Raw genomic sequence first — 24081 nt, 5'->3', positions numbered from 1 at the left:
GCTTGTTGATATAAGGAATAGAAAATATTGTATTGTTGGTAATATGTTCACACTCATTGGTGCATTATATTATTGCATGTTCTAGATCACGCTACTTTAAAAGCATAGTCCAGTCCAGTCCAGTAAACACCATCAATTTAGATTTGCCAGAGTTCAATACAAGCTTTAAATTAATCAGATTATACTGGACAGTGTTAAGTGCAACTTGTAGTCTAGAGTGGAGTTAATTGTATAATTTACATACATGTAGTTTACAATAACTGACATTTAACAATGTTGTGAATAAAGACTGTAAATAAAACCGGTCCGAGCGATGAGGTACACCTTTGTTGATTTATACACTGCGATTGTAAGACACCAACTTCAGTACCTTGAGTTCTGTTAGTCAGAGGACAATAGGTTCTTCTGAAGTGTTCAGGATTGTGTCAGAAAGAAAGCAGATAAAGAAATAAGGTAACATTTTCATATACTTGAGGACTTACAAAGTTATATTAATAAGATACACATCTCTGCCAAGATCTAAATAATACACTGATGTCTATCATTACAAAGTAGGGCAATTCATATATGCTATAAAGGGATATGTGCTATAAAGGGCACTGCATGTAGCGGGCAGAACTAAATACAAATTAACTTTATATATCTATCATTTGAATGAATCCTTTAGAGGCGAACAAATATTTCTAACTCGCTCAGAATTTTCTATTGAGTTTTAATCACTCCTACATGGGCTAACCTTCATATTACACAAATTATCAATATAGTTCTTGGGAGAGACAGATACGTGTAGCTGACAATTTGTTTGTTCAGCTGGCCAGCTTGACAGAAATATTCATCTGGGCCCAGCCGGCTTTGACCTTATATTCTCAGGCCTCCAAATCTCTTTAATGGCCATCTACTGCCACTTTCTCTCATCTTAGACCACTAGATCAAGTTTCTTTCAAATACGTAAAGGAATACCCTTATAAAAACTGACCAGTCACTTTCACCGTATTTTTGCAGTTTTGTCAGGCTTTGTCATGTTTATTAATATGCTTTACCATATTGCTATTCTTTACCACACTTTCACTATGCTTTTACTATGTTAAACTTTTAGAAAGGCAAACAAGATCACCAGTGTGAGACTGTGTTTATAAAAGGAGCCTGTCATGTTTTCTGATGCAGGCATATTAACAGAGGTGCTCTAATTACTGCATTTCTTGAAAATGTTTATTAGTTTCTGAGCGTCTTCGAGAATTGTCCAGATTTTACCATTACCAGGTGGGCTATTCTATGAAAACATTGTCACACCGAAGTCATCAATATCTTTGGACATTTCAATGTACATTAATAGAAAAATAATAACCAGTTTAGCTAGATTTTTTTGTTCTCATATAGTGAATGTGAATACCCTACTGTATTAATAATAACCAAATGTGCAGTTATGGCTCCTTTGACATAGGTATAGGGCATTAGAGAGAAGGGCACTTAACTTTACTATTTGATTGCCATTCATTTAATACATCACTTTGAGATACCTGTGCTGTCCCTTATAAAATGTTGAATAAAATAAAATGTTGACTTCAGTGGACAGAAAAGGGGCAGAACGGTGGTCCTGTCCACTCCCCGCAACACTCCGGATAATAATACTGTAAAGTAATAAAAACATATTTAAAACCTTTGATTTATTAATACAGTTTTGTTACACTGTAACACAGTTTATTGTAAATTGAGAATAAGAACATTGTAATGGAGTTTAGATGATGAGGGAGTTGGTTTGGAGTCTCACGGTACAGTAAACTAACATACAGAGAACTGGTATAAAACACGTTCTTTACACACATTTCTTTCTGTACAAAAATAACTAATTTTTCATACACGCACATACAGTAGGGAAAAAATGGTTAATAATGATTGTATCACCTCACCAGTTTACATTTTAGTTTAACCTTTATAAAAATGTACACAATTGTTGCCCCACACCAAGCCATACAGCATCCCAAAGCAGACAGGGAAACAAAATGCTAAAAAGACAGTAAGAAATGTTTTTGTATTTTTATTTTTATTGATAAATTATTATCCTTTTCAAAAAGATACAAGGCATATTCCAACTTGAACTGCTGCTATTAGTGTATTGAATTAATATTATACAAACAGTATTTTTTTTTAGATGACATTCAGAACAAGATATTTACTGTGCTCATATTGTTAACATAATGCTGAACTATTGTAATGCTACTGAAATTTCACCGATCCAAGATCCAACAGCAAGCTGGAAGCAATAGGTATTTACACAATACGTTACAGGTGACACAAAGCAAGAGTGACATTTTAAAAAAGGTAAATTTAGTACTGGTGCAGAATATCATGCACATGAGTGATTCCAACTCTGTCAGCAAAACTGTGGATTATGTGAATGTACAGAGCAGTTTGAAAATGACAAAGAAAATACGGTTTATTGCTTATAGTTCAAAGCAAGCAGTACAGCATTAAGTCAGTAAATATTAAGATACAAGTATAAACATGAGCGATTTCAGAAAGACTGTTCCTTTACAATGGAGACTTGTAATTCTGTCAATAGCACTAATGGATTTTAACAAAGAATCATTAAAAAAAAACAAAAAAAACACACAATGTTAAAAGTTTGAACACTAATTTAACTCTAATAGAAGAACATATTACATAGGCAGTTTTTTTTTATTTTTAACTCAGCTTCAAGTCTTAGTAGCTGGGCAATTTAGCAGCAACAAAAATGAGGAATTGCATACAAATGTAGTGCAATGGGCAATTGTTCTTAAAAGACTACCTCTTTTGGTCTAGTTGGTAACTTAATACTTAAAAGGAAGAAACATGTAAGTCCATTGCCTAGAATCCAACCTTGACAAAACATCTGAATTCCAAAAAAATAAATAAAAACGCATCATTTGATAAAAGATAAGTCTATGCAAAGGTGTGCTCAGGATAGCTGACTTTTATGGCTCCCCAGTAACAGGCTCGGACCAGACAGATCAAACCCAAGAGATAAGCAAAAGCCCAGGATACGTATGTTGCATGGAAACGTCTTGCAAAGTCTTGGGTTCCAACCTTATATAAAGAAAAAACACAAGGGGAGCAATGAAAACAGACCTGAAGACAATTAAATGATGTCAGATCTAATTATTAAAATAATTAATAAGAATAATTTAAAACTATTAATTGTACAGTGTTCACTGTCTGAGTATACTGTAGAACTAGGAAGGATGTTACTGAGCAGAATTCTCAATGGGCAGTATGATTTGTTATATACATAAACTTATACATACATAGAAGGGTATGCTCCAATACTTCATTATTTATACCTTTGGGTGTGAGAAAACTTGTGTTCTGATGACGTTAAATGAATTTAGTTAAACACTTTATTATACAATTTATTGTTTTCTCCTGGTCAACACTGGAAATGTAACTTTAACAAGAAATAGGAACATAAAACCTTGTGGAAATATTTACTCACAGTTAATCCAACTCCAATGAAGATGCACATCATGCCAATGGTGATGTACACACAGCAACGCCTCCGTGGGAGTGCACTACCTACTGAAGAGCTGTAAACAATACCCACGGTTTAATAACCAGGATCACGAGGACTGCAAAGCAGTCATAACTCACAGAATATAAATAACTTTACATAATGGGTCAAAGCGGACAATGATCTGGGGCTAAACCAATCTTTCGGCCGTCGGCCCGTCTAGGCCTGCTGCAGCTCTGGGGTTGTACATGCTCTCAGATGCATTCTAAGCCATTTTAGATCACTTTCAGAGGCAAATTTGAACTTGACTTTGCAGAAAAAGAAATTCAGAGATTACCTCTTACAGCTTATCATTTTATCAGATGGATCAACCTGATAAATCACACATGAGGCTAGTTAATGTTACTCAAACCTTTTACATGTATGCCCATTTCACATAACATACATTTTATCTAACCAGCTACAATAATAATACACAATCTCTGCTGAACTCAATCAGATGTAGTAAATACAGGATTCATACAGTTTTTCTGAAATTTTAAGGGCCATTTTGACAACTTTATTAATAATGTCTCGAAACCTTTATTTTAATGTATTGTGTTTTTTGTCATTCACTGTAAAGTACTTTGTGATACTTCGGTATGGAAAGCGCTATATAAAATGTAATAAATAAATAAATAAATAAATAAATGCATACATACATTTTGACAGAATTCCATCTACAGAAAAAAACTTTCACCCATACATAATACCACTGTTTATTGGTTGTCTCTGTTTCTTTCAGCTGTGAATTCAGTTCATTTTGATGTGTGGTGCTGATCAATAGGGTGTGGCCGCCCAATTTAAAACACAAATCAGCACGATATACATTATAGTACCTACAATGCCTGGTTTATAAGACTGCGGTACAGTATCCTTTTCCTGACACTCCAGGAGCATAAAAAGCATAAACACTTTTACCCTGTAAAGTCAATTTTTGTATCACATGTGATACAATGCTTAATCACCCCTCTATATTATTATTATTATTTAAATCCAGTCTCACAAGCCAAAATTTTTCATATGCAGTACATTGTCTTGCCAGACAGAAAAAAAAAAAAAAAAAAAATGGAATCTAGTTACATAAACAAAGTAGCATTTCTTATTTCAAATATGCTTGGGCATTACAGGGTTAAATCAGGTAAAATTGATCAAACCTGCCACAACACTGTGGTTTCCCTGAAGTCACATCAAAAGCACAGGACTTAATTGTACAGTGTGGTGGCACACAAAATGGAGTAAAAAAAAAAAGATTAAAATGATCTAGAGAAAACGGATTATGCTAATAAGAGTTTTATTTTATTAGGAAAAGCTGAACCTTTTGATCTACTCTCAAACGTCATTTGGAACAGTTGCATAATCTTGAAACACAGCTGTAGCTTTCTTTTGATAATTGTAGTGCCCCCATGAAAAGCTATTTGGAAGGATTACAGAGTCTGCAGTTTTTTTTTTTTTTATGTCAAAAACAGACAGCCATCATATTTGCTTTTATGATTTAAAACACAGACTTGTTCCAAGTGAGTACTAGGTTTCGGAGGTAGATACAAACTATAATTGTGTGTTCTTTGTGGTATTTAAAAGATTCTGTGGCACCGTCAATGCTCCAAATAAGGGGCGTGCTGTCGTAAATAACGCCCCGCCCCCCCAAAATAAAAAAAATATTTAGGATATATCTTACAGCCCTAGAAATGTAGATACAACCTGTCACTTTAATGGTATTACAGAAAGTGTATACTTTGAGTCTGTTACAAAAAGTACCAAACAGATAATATATGTTTAAAACAGATGGCAGAAAGTGAATCAGTTGAAGAATCATTACATTATTTAAATTAACAATCTCTGGTCTGATTGGCTGAAACAGTCTTGCACATATAAACCTGAAAGAATGGTATTAACATGGTGGCAAACTGAAGGCAATAACAGAGACACAGGTGTGATGTCACTCCTCACTGTCAGTCTCTCTGAACTTGGCATAGCAGAAGCAACAGATTTCCTGACCTGGTTGTGTTGGTGAAGGGTTTCAAAGGGTAAACCATATCAGATTGCTTCCTCCTGCCAACCATATGTGACTGATCAGAAGCAGAGACTGCCATCCAAGCACAGACACTGTCAATGCAATCTGTTCTAATCTACACTGACAGATATAGATGCAACAGATTGAATGATATTCTGAGCTAATGAAGTTTTATTGACTGAAGCCAGATCTGTAAATAATAATAATAATAATAATAATAATAATAATAATAATAATAATCCTAACCTCCCACTGAATAACACATTTACTATTATATATTATTTCAGTCAGCAGAAGCTTGCAATGCAACACATAACCCCAAGCTGTTAGCAGGCTTGACTAATTAGTCTTAGAACAAGACCTCACATGCTCAGCATGTGACTGGATTTCTAATACATTCTTTTGGAATCATAACAAATCAATGGACTTAAACTGCCCTGCTCTTTATTTCTGTAGGTCTTCGAGATGCCCTTCTGAATAGCACATCCACCCTAGGCAGCACAAACACTCCAGTTTTTGAACAACCAATACAGAGCTGATGTTAACACTTACTGTATATGAGTTATGCTTTTTTTATATATACATTTTTTGCTAATTCTGAATTTTAATATTACAAATAATAGCCTCATTTTATACACTTGAAAAAAAAGGCTTTATGAAATGGTTACTAAGGACAAGACGTCCTTAACAACCAATACAGAGCTGATGTTAACACTTACTGTATATGAGTTATGCTTTTTTTATATATACATTTTTTGCTAATTCTGAATTTTAATATTACAAATAATAGCCTCATTTTATACACTTGAAAAAAAAGGCTTTATGAAATGGTTACTAAGGACAAGACGTCCTTAGTAACCATAAAATAGCATAACTGGTATGACATAGCTAATGTTCAGTGGGAGCCTGATTGTACACTTGTGTTTGAAATAGGCTTGAGGCAGGACATCCTCATCGTTGGTTCTTACAGGGTCTACTCCATGTGTAACACAGTTCAGCAGTGACTTATGACCAGGTTAGTTATTTATTTATGTCCCTACGTACAGCTTGTTGACGATGAGAAGGAACTCACCCCTCATGTTTTGCGTCACTAAATTCTTGCTCGGTCATTTACATTTCATTTCAGTGTGTATTACAGACTGCTTTCATTTTTTTTCAGGATTTGGAATTGGCTTTTAAAACCAAAACCATGACCAGTCATGAACCCCCTATGATCTCTCACCTCCTACAGTACTACTAACTTCCAAAGAATAAATAAAATAAACAAAGCAGAACTTACATTTTTTTGCAATGTGGGCATTTTGCCAACGTGTTGAATCGGAGTTCCATCCACTATAAACAAAAGAAGCATTAAGTCAAGCCTGAGAACATGTTTATGCCTCTGAAGACACACACAACACACACACAGATTCTCAGAGATCAAGCCACACTTCTAACATAAAAGGGTTGCCTTCTATATTTAAAAAATGCAGACACACACACACAAAAAAAAAATCATCAGATTGGGATTTCCTAGCTAAAATATTTCCCATGACTTCTTCAACGTGATGTACCCTGGTTTACATCATAACCAAGCAGCTTACTCAGTGCCCTGTGAGGAACAACATGATCAAGCTTATAATTCTATATTTTATAACCTGGACGCCGTAAAACAGACCTGCTTCTACAGAAAAACAATAAGGGCAGCTTATTTTTGCTAATGATACATAATAAAATCTTGTTTTAAAGGCTTGACATTTAAAAGGGGAGGACAAGTGTTATCCTAACTTTAGATTCACTTTGCACCATTTTTTGTTTCCATCAAGTCACTTCCTAGCGACTTTTTAAAACTTTAAAAATCATCACTACGTCCACAGTCTGGGTTAATTGCATTCCTACTCTCTAACATACAAGTAAATAACCAACAGAGGGACCAGTAATTATATAGTCAGTTCTAAGAAAAAGACAATGAACGTTTGATTTATCACTCCTGAAGAGTGCAGGAATCATTTTGATATTAATTGTGAAAACTAAGAACTCAGCCCTGGAAATCAAGTTCCTGCTTCAATTATCAAGGAAATTACATTTTAAGATGCTACTAAATAGTTTAAAGTGATTTAAGAATAGTTTTAAATCATTTAAAATGGGAACTAGCAAACCAGGCTTCCATTAATAAAGTGCCCCTTCTTTTTCCGCATCTTCAGGTCATTTTCCACAAACATATTGGCCAGATTGTGCTTCCAACCAACACATAAATTAATTTAAAGGAAGGAAGCCAATGGCCTGCTTGCAATTTGCAAATATAAACTGGTTTTCCCTTTGGAAAATGTTACATATAAGCACATGTAATTGGTAAGAATAAGAAGCAAAGTCACTAGGACAGCAAGTTATATATTTAATTATTTTTTTATAAAGATGGTCTCCTTTTGGTAAAACATTACATAATGCATTGTAGTTGTGAAGTTCATAATGCCAAAACAGAATTGCTGCATAATTTAAAGCTACTGGAGTATTGGTCAGGGTTTGTATTCAGAGAACCTTTTAAAGCACAATACTTTTTTTTTTTTTTTTTAAACAAAAATAAACTAATAAACAAAACAGCATTTTTGAAAAGATCATCAAGCTTGCATTGAGACACAACTTTTTGACCTTATTGCTATTGATCAGTGATTGTCTAACAGTGGGGAGCACATACCAGGAATGTATTGCCGCAGTGGCCACACACGACTCGTGTCCCTTCAGGCTGGACTGGCAGGGCAGGCTGTGCAGGCTGCTCCTCTGGAATCACCATCACCGGGCTCAGGTTTATTATTCGTCTGCTGTGGGATTCACATAGAGGAACAAAGTGTCGTTATGGTGTTGTTAATGTATCTTTAAACAGTACAAAAATGAAACAGTGCCACAACCATGTTGTGAGGTTTCAAAAGAGTACATAAAATTAGGAGGAGCATATAATATATAACTGAAGATTCTCAAAAAAAAAAAAAAAAACAAGCGAGGAAAACCCCTCATAGTATGTATAGTAGTTTTGTTCTAACGCTTTAGTAATGAAGGACACAAGCGAGGAAAACCCCTCATAGTATGTATAGTAGTTTTGTTCTAACGCTTTAGTAATGAAGCCGAGATAACATAACAATCACGTAAATTGCATGTAATTCAACTGTGATTCAGGTTTTATCCTGGACTGTAGTAGAATTACATGCTTATAATTACAGGTTGAGGGTATTTACACAGTTTGGGTTGTATTTCTGCTGTTGCAGAATAAATGAATGCCTAGATGTTAGGGATGGGAATGTTTAACGTTTAAAACGTATAAACCATAAAGAAGTGCTAAAACTCTGAATAATTTAATAGACGTGACAAATTTCACCAAACGCATTAATTTTAATGTATTCATTTTAGTAATTTACCATCTTATACAGTCAGTCTGTCGCATATCCGACTGCTGTGGTGCCACGGTAAGTACGGATATTATAAAAAGGAAGGAGTTTGGCAGTTGCCTCCAAGTAGCTTTTCTAATTGGTGCAATAGAAAGATTGACATTGGGGCGGGTTTTATTCTCGGTCAATCTGGCGCTTCATTGGTGCTCTCTCATGCTGTAGTAGGCATGGCAGGGCATGCAGTCCATGGGGTAAGAAAGTTAATGCCAAGCGTTTTTATATTTGTTATATATTCTAATAAAATGGCTTCTCTAAAACAAAGCAACGACGCAAAATCACGTTTGGAAGTATTTTGAGGAACCGGACAAGAAAACTGTGGTATGCAAATAATTATGCCAAACAAAATTGCCGTAGCACAAAACACAAGTTCAATGCTTCACCATTTGAAATGATTAGATAATATTACTAATAATATTGTTCAGAATTACTGCAGATGGAGTTACTAATGGCAGTAAAAAGCAAACACCCATAACAAACATAATGCTCTAGATGGTGATACATATTAAAAATATCACCTAGACGGTAATGCTGTTATTACACTGGCTCCCTGTGCAGTATATAATTGATTTTAAGATTTTGCTGTTAACCTACAAGACCCTGACTGGATTAGAACCTACTTATTTGCAGCAGTTACTAACCCCATATCTTCCAAACTGCACTCTGAGATCACAGGATGCAGGGTTGCTGGTTATTCCTAGGGTCAACAAAAGCAGCACAGGAGGTTGGGCTTTTTCTTGTAGAGCTCCTAAATTATAGAATGCTCTGCCTTCGTTTGTCAGGGAAGCTGGGACCATTACAGTTTTCAAGTCGAGATTAAAAATACACTTTTATAAAATGGCTTTCTTATTTTAGTGGGTTTTAATGTAACTTTAAAATTGAAGCTTTTGTATTATTATGAGTATACTGTTACTTAAATAGTCTGACTGTGGCAGTTGTATGTATGACATGCTATACAAATATATTGTGGTTTGTTCTTTTTTTCAGCTGTATGCTTTGCGATACTATTTATTTATTTATTTATTTATTTATTTTTTTTTACTTTGTAGTTAAGTCTTTGCGATGTTAAAATGTTATTTGTTTATTTAGGGTTTATTTGCTTAGAAAATACTAACCAGGGAAGTCAGTATCAATGTAATATAAAGAGTGTGTGTGTGTAGATATGGTTTAAACTCTGACACTTGCATAGCATTTAAACATTCATAAAAACGTACAAAAAGCACATCTCTACTAACTGTGCTCCAATTGGCTGAAACGAGGTTGAACATAGTAGAACACCTGCAGTACCAGAAGGCACTGTCCAGGGACCAAATGTGCCACAGCAAAATACCTGGACAGGTATAACCCAGCCATTCAAGGTACACATTCCTCCTCCCCCAAGCACACTGTATGGGTGTAATCTGTCTCAATGCATATTGTGACTGCAGCAACATGCATTGAGTGGCAGGTCTTTAAATCTCCAGATATTTTTGCTGGATCTCTTGGGTACCCAAGACTAACTCTGCACCACTCCACACTGAATCAGAAATTGGTTGTGAAATTAAAGAAATTAGAAAATAAAAATCATTCCTTTGTATGCTATAGTCCGGTGTGCTTAAAAGGTTTACCACATATGGGACATACAAACATACAGGAGAGCAGGTACAAAAAAACCTCACAACAGATTTTCATAAATGCATCAAATTATTATTATTAATAATAATAATAATAATAATAATAATAATAATAATAATAATAATAATAATAATAATCCAGTTTAACATGATTGATAGCATTTTAAATGTACTTTCTTACCAGTGGGGCCTCGGACATCCTATCCTCCTGGATGTATCTTTACAGATTAAAAGACAATTACACGGACACCTCACATACTTCTTTCCAGTGGGAGGATTTTTGATTGGCTAAACAAGATGCAATAGTTTGTTAAATTAAGTTAAGTGTGTTAAATACAAAGTTCAAATATTCAGAAAGCTCTTGAAGGATTGTGGTTCAATCCACAGTTCATTATGAACTTTGTCAAACAGAGCATACAGCTGGTACATTGCTGATAGTGATAGACTGTACAAAAGCTACTGATTCCAGCTGTGAAGATTTGCTGACAGTTACAGAACTTGAACGCTTTGAGGTTGCAACCTCTACAGTGGATAACAGCTCAAAACTGGAATGTTATTTAAAAAGAGGAACAGGCTGTAAACACAGTAGGAAGAAATGCTTTTTCTTATGATAAATTATTACACAATGAAATGCATCAATGTGCAATACATTTTCATAACTTTTAGTAACAAAAAAACAAACAAAAAAAACACAACTCTACCCTTAAGACAAAACAAAAAATATATAAAAAACAGGATTGTACACAATAAAAAGCATTTTGGCAAGTGATTAATATCACCCTTAATATTCCTGAGAAAAATCTTTTGTTTGACCAAGACTAATGGGCTAATGGCCAACAAACATCTGTGTTCAAAAGAAACACTGATTAAGTGATTTTCCACCTACTGGTACATCCATAAATCAATAATGACAAATTCTATCTCTCTATCTATCTATGTATGTATGTAGATATATTATAGGCAATGCTCACTCTCTTCTGAAGCCAGGGGAGCTGTATCTTTAGTGTGCAACCTGCTCTGTGGATAGGATGAGGGCTTCATTCATTTAACAGCAGCAGAATAATAGATAAAACATGTCATCATTGCAATCCACTAGTATACAAACTCAGGCTAATACGACTACTTCGGCCCTCAGCCTTTTCTGAGAAGAAAGATTTTGGTCAACAGCTCAGTAAAGTCTGGTCTCCTCTGTGTTAGACTGAATGTTTGGATTTTAAATACAGAAACAGTCTTCTTTTTTAGCTAAACCATAGTTTTGCTGGAAGAGAAACAAAAGCAGTAATGATTGACCTCAAACAATCCCATTATGTCATCCGGACGCAAGCGCAGCAGCAAACACACATTCTGCCAGCAAAGCATTCAATGGAGCAGCAATCCATTGCTAGGTTTATTTGGTTATTTTTTATTATTATTTTTTTATTTTTTTCATTTAGTCGTTGCAAATTATTTTTGTTATTTTGTCCCAATATGAAATGCCCAATTATTATTTAGGCTGGATGTGCAACTCGGAAGCCCCCTATTTGGTTATTTTTGGGGGGTGCAAATATAGATTTGAAGTGAAAGACTAACTGCCCTCAGTCAGATTAAAGAAACGTCAGATCGTATTCCAAACAAAAAACAAAACACAAAAACCGAGCTATAGATGAGACAGCAATTTCTTACCGTGGCCTCGTTGCAAACAGTGCATTTAACCACATGCTGATGAAGCTTGCCATCCAGATTGATCAGGGATTGGCACACCCGGCAGTTTATTACTGGCACCCCACCAGCTGCAGGGCTGGCAATAGCTGTGTAAGGAGGAGGCAGTTCTGCTGCAAAGAGGAAAATAAAAACAAACACTCTTTACAATTGAGATGTGAGATCACAGTGTTCAACAGAAAGGACAGTGGGCAGGATTTAGAGCAGGAAAGCATGGCGGCCGGGGGGGTGCTTTCTAATTAAATATCCCTCTAATATGCATGAATTTTCTGACTGGGTGCAGGATGAAATGCAAGGATACATTATTAAAATGGAGAGACGTTTTGTGATTGATAGATTATGTAACATATATGTTCAGCCAATGCCTGGTCAATGCTGTCATTGGCCGCTGCTCTTGGGTAGTAAGAACAATGCCTGCCCATTGACCGCTAATTTTTGGTGATGTTAATTTTTGTAACAGAAATGTAGAGTACTTCGGTCATTGGCATGCCATTGTCAACAATGCCCAGTGAATCTTGGGCAACGGTGTTATTGCCAACAGCTCTTGTCAAGCATTGTTTACAGCGCAGCATTGTTTGGATTGATAAAGGAAAGCAACAACAAAAATCAAACAATTTATTCACAAAACTGGGCGATTTTACAGTTGTTGAGTACGATACAGACGAAAGTAACTAGGAACTACAGAAGGTTCCCTCAAGCAACTATACACTCAAAACCAGTTTACAGTCTGCAAGGAAAAGTCAGTCGACATTGGCACCTTTCAAGACATACAGAAAAGCCTTCGAGAGTGGCTTCAAAAGACGTCACTCAAAGGAGGGCAAGGGTACAAAAAAGTTCTTGCAAAACAAAGTGTTCTACCAATAAGTGTACATGTAAAGCTAACGGTAAATGATATAATTCTAAGTGTCAAAGGTAGTCTGTCATGTTGCAATAAGTAGCCTACACTGCTAATACAGCTATACTGAACAAAGTATAAAACACTCCTACCCACTGTACTTTGCCAAATCTCACTTTTATTATTTAAAATGAAAGATTTCGTCAGAGCATTATTTAGTTGAATAACGCAATACATTTTAATTTTTATTTTAGTCCTAGTAATACGATTTTTTCAACATTGACAACAACTACTACTGGACAATGTCGTCATTTAGGTCTTTATAACAGCATTCACCGACAAAATTGGGCAATGAAGTCAATGCCCAGTCAATGCTGTCATTGGCCGCTTCTCTTGGGCACCGACAACCATGCCTGGCCATTGATGTCATTGGCTGACTTCGGGCATTGGCCGTAACATATAATGTCAGAATGGCATTGGGAAGACGTCATGATGTCACCCCTTTCTTACAGAATAGAAGTCATTGATGGGTGGTCATATCATGTGTATACCAACCATTCCTATATATAGTCGCCCTATATGGTGGAACTAAAGACTGGGTGACCCTTTAGTCACTCACTGCTTATCCTCTGCGAGTCCTTGATCCTGACCTGAATTTAGTCTCCATAAGAACACTTCATACTGTAACTTGAGCTGAAATCAAAATTGAAAAAAAAGCAGCTGGTTTGCTGGCAACCTCACCTTGCTCTCTAATCTCTAAAAAGTCAGGCCAGCAGCAATAAAGACCTTGAATTCTCTAGACCCAGGTTTCATAGGAGTCATAACTAAGGAAACTCATCCCAAATGTGGAGCTGTGATGCCCCACTGCAACAAATCAAATGCGAGTCTCTGGTGAATTTTTGTCCCACTCCTATCAGCCAAGACCGTGGTTTGCAGCAGCAGATAACCCTGTGACACAAGCAGCTAAGTCAGACTCAAACTCTTTCCTTTGTCTGCCATATCCTGCTCACATGCTTCTAGAATTCAGCTAACACACTAAATGCATTGGCGACTGAAATTACAGATGAGGATTTTAAATATGATATATAAACAATAGTCTTTGAACAACCTGCATTGCCCCTGTCTTACTTCGTATTTTAGTGTTCTGGGCCAATGAAATTGTCAATAATCTCATAAGAATCAAAATATATTTAAAAATAAAAACGTAAAAAGACACTTTATTTATAAACGCCAGAAATAATCATCCTTGTCCGTTTCCACCTTGAAAATTTTTTGACTCTGCTGAAAATACTGCCGAGGTGAAATGACCAAAGATGTGACCCAGTAAATACACTACCTGAAAGGTAAGGCAGCAAAGAGAGCCTCAATCTGGTGTAGTACCAGATATCATGTTTAAAAAATGAAAATACCGGTTTGCTGCAAGTATTTCTTTCGCAACTCCACACGTCAACTACAGCCACTTTAACTTAATGTTACAATACTATCCACAAGTCACAAATCTACACCATTTAAGTTGTAGCTAATAATTACTTTTTAATCTATATGTGAAATCAACTAACCGTTTTAAAAGTCACCCTATTGGAGAGATATAATTCCTTATCATACTGGTTACATGAATTCCAAAAGGAAAATGTAAGCATCTTAACAAATCGGGGTCTGTGAAACCAACAAACAAAAATATTTTCAGTTTTTAATGACCTAGGAGAAAAGAAACATGAAGCAGTTTCAAATCCCAGCGCTGCCACTAACTGTGAAACACTGAAGTGAGATACTGCTATCCCTTGGCACATGTCTATCAGGGGTGCAAAATGTTTTGAAAATTGGTGCTAAACTGTTTTGAAAGTTTAGCACCAGACAGCCTACTGGTGCTAAATGATCAACCCCCATCCTTCAATTCATCTTCATATTTTGTGGATGAGTGTTGGTGGTTCATGTACAAGACAGCCCCCAGAAATATTTCACATGGTACGCAAAGCTGAACCACAATGACATCCCATCTCATGCTGATAATGACTGCATCACCATGCTGGAAAGTGATGCAGCAAATGAGTGCTGCATTTTTGTTCTTTCCCGAGTTTCACAGCACCTACACGGTCACAATAGAAAACTGTAAAATCAAATTGTATCCGTTTCCCTTTATAAAAATTAATAAACACAGTGCACTGCCATCGAGACGGAACAACAACTACACTGACAGCAGTCAGACAGTGTACGACAACAAAAGGTACAAATAAACCTATTTGAAATACAGACTTAAACTATGGGAAAAACCAGCTCACAAATATTTTATGCTGGATCCATTTCTAAGCACTACTCTCACAATCACTAAAACTAATGTAATCATTACTCGCCCCCCTAAGCATGGCGTAAAACTTTTTTTTTTTTTTATGTGTTAATGATTAGGAAAATGTATAATTAATTTTAATATTAGAAACACAGTAATAAAATTAATACAAATTAAACTTTAAGTGCACTTACCGTGCTCGATCCTGGAAGAGAAGCAGAATTCAGATAATTATTATTTGTTTATTTAGCAGATGCCTTTATCCAAGGCAACTTACAGAGACGAGGGTGTGTGAACTGTGCATCAGCTGCAGAGTCACTTACAACAATTTATGTAAGATGTGTCTCATCTGAAAGATGGAGCACAAACAGGTTAAGTGACTTGCTTAAGGTCACACAATGAGTCAGTGGCTGAGCTGGGATTTGAACCGGGGACCTCCCCGTTACAAGCCTGTTTCTTTAACCACTGGACCAGACCACTTCCTATGTAATAACATTCAATGCTGCCAACATATTTTGGGCACTTAAAACTGACCTCTGACATTCTGGATCAGGAGAGAGATTTTTTTCTCTTCCAAGGCCCCAAAAAACTTACTCTGCTTCCGTTTGCTCATTACTAACACTAAATAAAACAGAACAATTGTATAAGCCTAAAATGTATGTTTAGTATACTTGAATATACTTGAGCATACTTTTGAATTCAATACATTTTTTTATGTAAAAATGTTATTTATGTTCAAATTATGCTGTTAATTCATAATAAATTAGTAAAAACGGAGTTGGTCATTTTGAAAAGCGTAATTTGCCATGCCGAAGAATGGAAAATCAGGAGCCATATATATATGTGTGTGTGTGTGTGTGTGTGTATATATATATATATATATATATATATATATATATATATATATATATATATATATATATATATATATATATATATATATATGTGTGTGCGTATATATATATATATATATATATATATATATATATATATATATGTATGTGTGTGTGTGTGTATATATATATATGTGTGTGTGTGTGTGTGTGTGTGTGTATATACACACACACACATACACTGCTGTTCAAAAGTCTTAGACATGTTGCATGTTTCTACTCTGATACATTATGAGAAACATCATCTGTAATTGACAAACCCGAGACAGGAAGACACAAAAAGCTGTCTAACAAGGATGAGCAATATTTGCGGATAATATCCTTAAGGAATAAAAAGAAGACAAGTGTTGAATTGACAACAGAACTGGCAGAAGGCACAGGTGTCATTGTCCATTCATCAACAGTCCAAAGCACCTTTGACCATTGTTCCATAGTCCAATTTCTCTGTTCTTGTGCATATTTTAGCCTTTAAGTCTGTTTCCCCTTTCTTAACAGAGGAATTCTTACTGCAACATATCATTTAACTCCTGATTTCAAGAGTGACCTTCATACTGTTGATTTGATGAGAAAGATAAAGATAAAGCAAGAACCAATGTCTGCTTCGCATGTTGCCATTACATTTGATCTATGGACCTGTATCAAAAATCTGAAGTAATTTCTAGCAGTAAACTGCCACTTTGTTGAATAAAAGTGGAGTTTGACTGCAAAATGCATTGGCTGCATTCCTGCTGATGATACCCATACTGGGAAGACCACTGCCTTTCACTGCAAAACGTTTTCGACTCCTATGATTTCAAACAGGTTGTATGTGCTGTTACTCACAGTGGTGCCAATGTGGTACGTGCCTGACAACTTCTTCTGTTGAAATGGCACCCTTGTTGAGCTCATACATTGCACCTCTGTCTACAGAAGATTATTTTTCCCAGTCAACGAAAGCAAGTGTCACTAGAGGAGATATCTGCAATGATTGAAAGATGTCAATCTACAGCCACACTTTTTAAAAGGTCACCTAGTGCTTGGAATGCCTATCCAAAAGGTGTACCTGGCTGAAACTGGATCTGAACCAGTGAGAATTCTGAGAGACTGCATTACAAAATGGAAATCAAGCTTGCCAATGATTGAAAAGGTGACCCAACAAGCGGAGCAGTTTGAAATTGCAGCCTTGAAAATTGAAGAGACCAACACTAAATATTGCTGCTGAGGATAAGATGCTTCTGGAAGAAGCGTGTGAGATGCTGAAGCCATTTCAGGAAGCAACCACAACTCTTTCTGGGGCAAAGTATCCTACAGCATCTCTCATTGTGCCCATAGTGGTTGCAAGTCGCACTTGGCAAGATTCAAGTGAATTCTGAACCTGGAATGAAGATGAATGACTTTTTGAGTCAGATCTAAACTAGGTTATCAAGCTTTGTGAATGACCTTCAGTTTCAGATGTGAACATTCCTGGATCCACGGTTCTTCAACAGTCAGCAAAAATAAGCTATTATGAAAGGTTTGTTTGATGCATGTGAACCTCCTGAAAAGGATCCAGTTCCAGCCAAGAGCACATCCATGTGGCAGTAAGAGCAACTGCCAGCTTTCTGACAGCAGCACAGAAAGTGATGATGACTTTGCAAGATCTGCATTAGACAACTAGTTGAAGGTTTATGCAGCTGAGAAGAGAGAGCCTTTGGAGTCAAGCCCTTGGATTACTGGAGGAATCGTAGATTCCTTGCCTTTGTTAGATCGTTTCTTTTGTGTGCCTGCAACTTCAGTGGGAAGTGAAAGACTGTTCTCCAAAGCAGGGGGTTTACTTACTGACTGAAGGCTAAGTTCCACAAATGTTGAACAAATAATATTTCTGAATAGAAATGAATCTTTGAGCCAAGACTCAAAATAAATTAGATTTTGCAGGAATTTCCTTGGCATAACGCAAAAAAAAAAAGGAGCAAATCTCAAGATAACCTGTTAAAAAAAGAGAAATGTATAATACAGGGCATGGGTTTTCAGCTGGTCCTGGAGTACCCATTATTTTTTATTTATTTTTTCAGCTGAGCTTTTAGTAACTTTACTGAACTAATAATTTGCTAATCAAGGCTTTTATATTACATTTCAGCTCTTAAACAGTTTCAGATGCCAAGTTAGAACAAAGGGTTTGAAACCTAAAAGTTATTTTTAGTTAAAGGGACAAAAAAGGTTGACTTTTTGCTGATACTGTTGATTTTGTTGAATATTAGCCAAAAGATTTCTATAAAATAAAATAATAAAATGTTAAAACCTGATTCACACTTGTCTTTTACTGAGAAACACAAACAAACAACATTCAAACCTTAAACAATATGATACTGTGATAGTCACACATAGGTTTTTGTGGAGTTGGAGCAGAGGCTGCTGGAGCCAGCCTGGAGCTAGAGTGAGCAGAGGTCTCTGTCAGCTCTGGAGCCAGCCTGGAGCTGGAGCGAGCAGAGGTCTCTGTCAGCTCTGGAGCTGGAGCGAGCAGAGGTCTCTGTCAGCTCTGGAGCTGGAGCGAGCAGAGGTCTCTGTCAGCTCTGGAGCTGGAGCGAGCAGAGGTCTCTGTCAGCTCTGGAGCTGGAGCGAGCAGAGGTCTCTGACAGCTCTGGAGCTGGAGTGAGCAGAGGTCTCTGTCAGCTCTGGAGCTGGAGTGAGCAGAGGTCTCTGTCAGCTCTGGAGCTGGAGTGAGCAGAGGTCTCTGTCAGCTCTGGAGCTGGAGTGAGCAGAGGTCTCTGTCAGCTCTGGAGCTGGAGTGAGCAGAGGTCTCTTTCAGCTCCGCAGCCAGCCTGGAGCTGGAGCGAGCAGAGGTCTCTGACAGCTCTGGGACCAGCCTGGAGCTGGAGCGAGCAGAGGTCTCTGTCAGCTCTGGAGCTGGAGAGAGCAGAGGTCTCTGTCAGCTCTGGAGCCAGCCTGGAGCTGGAGCGAGCAGAGGTCTCTGTCAGCTCTGGAGCTAGCCTGGAGCTGGAGCTGAACCACTGGAGCCACTCCGGAGCCAGAGCCAGAAAACCCGGAGCATTTGAGAGAGTTTATATAGTTTCACAGTTTTTGAAATTTACAGTTGCAAAGGATTTAGTTTTGTTATGGTGCACTGCTGGACACTCTATTCGGTGGGGGGGGGGGGGTTGTATTCTGTTTTTAAGCAAAAACATTCTAAGCCCTTTCGTGAAAGCATGCGTTTTACTAGTTAAAAAGCAGAACTACGTAAGGTAGCGATAATGTATTACAGAAAAATAAATGAAAACAGAAATCGAGGCACTTCTGAAGATGCAGCTACTTGCTCAGTTTTTGGTTGAGCAAAACTAATAATTATTATCTACCTATTGTGTGTTCATTTTTAGCATTGGTGTTGTGGGGGGAATAAAACCGAATTACAAAACAGCAACAGTCTTTAAATTATCTATATAAATTAGCAATTTATATACACTGAAGTCATGAAAGGAGTTAGCATGTGTATTGCACCGTTATATTTTAAAGTATTGCAATTTTAAGCCAGTTCTGTCACAATTCAATTTAATTCTGTATATTCTCATCCTTTCTGCAGTACTCTGCACTTATTGGACACGTGTTTCTGACAATTCCCAGTCAGCTGTCCCAGCATTTCTACGATCCATTATCTAGTTACCGCTTGCAGTATATTCACAATTGACCACTGAGAAGCCATGAACCAACGAAATACAAGAAGCTTGATAATTTGAAAACTCAAGCTGTGCAGCAAAATTGATATGCATATTAGTTTACGCAAGAATTACGTAGGATAGTTAAACGTAATTTTTTTCAATGTGTAAAACACCCAGTGCACAGCTTATCAAGAGCACTGCTTCGTGGTACTCAAACATTCAAACAGTATCAGAACATTTACTCTCCTTCACCCTTTAATACACCACAGTGCTCTTCACTCTTCACTACACTATGAAATGAAGTTTACTTGTATTGGAGAATCATGAGAATGGTTACATGTGCATGTTTTCAGAGAAACCGAGTTTAACAACTATGCAGGAATGTCTCTGTACAGCTGTCAAGTGAAACCTGACAAGTCTTAACCGAAAGCTCAGTGTTGATTAAACACGCACCCAGTGAGGGCTATTTGCCAGGTTATTCTTAGACTCCTCAGTTCATATTTGGAAGCTGTCATGGGATTTACCGTTTCACAGGATCACAATATCAACATAGACAGCACACCCACTGGTCACATTAGGTTTCTTCTACCAGCACATTCAAAACATTAAGATAATAAGGAGGCCTGGCTTTGGATGAATAGTCCTGCAATTAGTGGGTGTTTAAAACTCAAAGACATAAATATGTTTGGTGCTAACAACAAGGCTTGAGAAGTGAGCACAAATGGGTGATTGGAGAATATGCCAGGCCTTTGGAAAACCTTGAAGGTCAAAGGGATTTATTTTTGTTATTATTCACTTTACTCGTATATTCACTACTGAAGATACAATGTACACTTGATTGTGGACAGTACTAATTCTAAAATCATGCATAAACCTGTTGTATTTAGTTTTCTTGTATGGGTGTGTTTTTAATGGTAGTTTCTATGAAAGCTTGTAACTCTTAGTTTGTGAAAGACTTGTTGGATCGATTCGAGAATAATCATTTGTAAAAAGGAAAATCCAGTACTTAATTTTGGTCAGTACTATTCTTATATTGTAGTCTCGTCCAGCATTTTCTCTCAGAAGTAGATACTGCACTACACAAAAGCAGCATTCAATTTAATGAAGTTAATATATATCCTCCCAAAGAAAAAATGTTCCATACCTGTCACACATACTGGTATTTCTATACTATTTACTCATGTACATTGTGCTAAGACACATACACATTACCAATACTTCAAGGAGCTGTCTGAAAGTTGTGTGTGTTTGTGTGGATGCAAATGTATGTGCAGCAGTGCAGAGATACTGCGGTTGTGGTTTTCCGAGACCCACATTTCCTTGTTCCTTCAAATATACATTTATAGTGCATTGTAAGGTATCCAGTATTGTTTTTACAGGAGGCACCTGTAAGGCCAAAATAATGAAAAGACCACAGTATACCCTTCCTAGCATGATATTTCCTGCGCTTCCACCTCTTGATTCTTACATGAAACATTAATGTTGATTCTTACATGAAACACTAATGTTGATGTACTATTTTAGCAAAACAATGCTAATGTACCTACAATTGAAGATGTCTAATATAACAAACATTACTTTTTTTAAATTAGCTTACTAGTAGCCGGAGGAAATACACGTAAGACAATGTTTACAACACATGTAGCTACACAGTCTGATCATTATTTATTATACCCAGTCAGTATAGCCCACAGGAAGATGTATAATATATTACATTAGATAAATCTCGCCCTTGTTTAGTATAGAGAATCAAACCCCTTGCCTTTGTACACCTTTTGTCGAGAATGACATAATGTTGATCCAAATAATTATAATAATAATAATAAAAAAAAACTACCGTAAAACATGATTTTTTCTTGTTTTACAGTAGTTGTGGAACCTTTCGATATGCATTGCTCTGTACCTAGTTGTTCTCGAAGAAACCGACTGACAACGTTAAGTCATTTTAAAATTAGGCCTCTGGACAAATTCTTCGTGCCTCCACCTTGCTTTATATACCGGTGTTATTTAAGCCGGCACAGTTGCTTTGCAGCAGATGCCCTTGTGTGTACCATGTTCATATGAAGCAAACACAGTCACACATATCTCACACCCAAATTAATTAAAACGTATATTTATCATACCGATGTCATCTTACCTCTCGGGCTGTTGTCTTGTATTAAATACGGAGGTGATGTAGGTGTGACATTCCCAGAGTTAGGTGCTGACAATAAAGGGGATCGCTCATCCACACCATCAGCCATATCTGCAACAGCACAACAATAATACAGCTTCAGCAGGCTTTCTCTGGTCTCTGGTATTAGACCAATGAGTCATGAATGCTCATGACAGCTTTCTGGAGGTGGAGCTAAAGGCGTGGACCGCGCAGGATGGGCAAGCGAACACCAACATCAGAGAGGGAGTTCTGTCGGAATTGCTTTAGTTGGTAAATTTGGTTTGACACTGGCAAAGTAATATAACATTTAAACGAAGAGTTGAATAAACTAAAATTGTGCAAAGTCTTTGTGAATGGTCACAATAGTGCAATATTTAAATTAAATAAACCCCGTATTACATGTATTCCAAAGTTCAGCAAATTCACGTTTTTTTAATTGCAGCACCGGCCCTGCTATAAATAAAGTCAGAGTTGTACAACTAGGAGGACAGATTGATAGCGACAGTTTAAATGTATTTATTTGTTTATTTTTTGCTCCAGTTTAAAGCCTGCAAAGTCTCTAAAAGAAAACTTGTTACAAATTGTAACACACTACTGTAATTTAGGGATATTTAACACACACAGTCTCAGCAATTGGTTCAATCTCTGCTCTGGTGCAAAAGCTTAGAAATTCCCCCCTGTAAATTGAACAGTCTTGTTTTTTAATTGACACTGACCTATTATAAAGTTTCGCGCTGAGTCCCGCCTACGTAGCTCTGATTTGCTAATGTGTGTTTTGACTGACAGTACAACTTTGCCAAGGGTTATTTTTGAACCACCAGGAGAACAGTTTTTTGTTTTTGTTTTTCGATAATGGACTTCGACAAAAAAAAAAAAAGGATGGGCAAAGACATTACAGAATATCTTTGGTATAGGCCCCAGCAGAGGCTGGGCCCGGGTGCAGTCGCATCCCCCCCCCGACACCAGCCCTGTTTATAGCTGTTGTTGAAAGTGAATCATTGGCATACAATAGTGGTGTGATAAAGTTGATCTAGTTATTGGCACAGGACACGAATACAATGGGACTGGGAGCCATCCAACTACTGTACCTTCATACAGTAACATCACTACCAGTAACTGCATAAAGAGTAACCCTATACTGAGCCTTCACTGTATTTTAAGATTGTTCTCTTGTCTGTCAATAATAATATTAATAGTAAAGAACTTTGTTAAACATTATTTCTGTTTAAATTATCTGGATGACCCTTCATTGTATATAAATGCATGTTTATCGGTACTGTCTCTTTAAGCAAAGCACCACCGTAGCATTGCAGCTAGGCAGTGGTTCTTAACAATAATCACAGGGGACCAGTAGAATAGACATTTTTGTTTCAACTATGACATAGATATTATTTCAAATGTGTAGTGCTCTCCAGTGCAGCGCTCACAAACTCCAAATGTTTTGATAGCCTTTGCTGATTGAATTGTTCTGTGTGAATGATCTGCAACAATACAAAGAATAATAATCATAAATGAATACAAGGTTAAAACAAAAACACAGGCTGTTAGTGGATCCAGAGGAATGACGCGGCAGCCACCGCATTAGTACTCTTCTTGGGCAGCTTATGCACGTTGAAATGTCCCCTTGGAAATTAAAACTGAGTGAAGCAGAGTACTGTAGCTGCAGTGGTTCACTAATGGTCCGACTGGAAGTCAGATGTTTAAATCCCTTGAGATTTAGGTTGTTAAACTAAGTGTGAAATCATCTGAAGAAACAGCACCAGTACTGGATCTTCAAACATAATCATAATCATAAATCTTGAAGTAAAACCAGAGTTAAGTTTGTTTACAGTAGACAGTAACAGTCAGTGAAATGTAGTTTAGGTGCATAGAACCCCACATAAGAGTAAATGCTTGTGTGTTAATATGTGCCAAACCCAGTTAACTCATACTGTGAAATAATAAATAAACATCATGGCTGTCCTGGGTATAATTTCTAAAATAAATGACTTAAGAAACCCAATTCAACTGAATCCATCTTTATACAGGAAGTTAGATACAGT

General features: G+C 36.8%; 1 protein-coding gene across 1 annotated transcript; it reads right to left on the bottom strand.

The window, feature by feature from the left end:
- Positions 1-1736: 1736 nt before the first annotated feature.
- On the bottom strand, positions 1737-22200 carry LOC121314988 (type 2 phosphatidylinositol 4,5-bisphosphate 4-phosphatase-like). Its single transcript, XM_041248809.1, has 7 exons — positions 22022-22200; positions 12229-12377; positions 10748-10854; positions 8212-8335; positions 6817-6869; positions 3470-3560; positions 1737-3063 (listed from the first exon to the last, which is right to left on the bottom strand). The coding sequence occupies exons 1-7, from the start codon at positions 22125-22127 to the stop codon at positions 2920-2922; spliced, it is 774 nt and encodes a 257-aa protein (XP_041104743.1). The 5' UTR covers positions 22128-22200; the 3' UTR covers positions 1737-2919.
- Between the last annotated feature and the right edge of the window lie 1881 nt (positions 22201-24081).

Source organism: Polyodon spathula, chromosome 4 (genome assembly GCF_017654505.1).
Source record: "Polyodon spathula isolate WHYD16114869_AA chromosome 4, ASM1765450v1, whole genome shotgun sequence".
Lineage (NCBI taxonomy): Eukaryota > Metazoa > Chordata > Actinopteri > Acipenseriformes > Polyodontidae > Polyodon > Polyodon spathula.
This window is presented reverse-complemented; position numbering and strand designations above follow the sequence as displayed.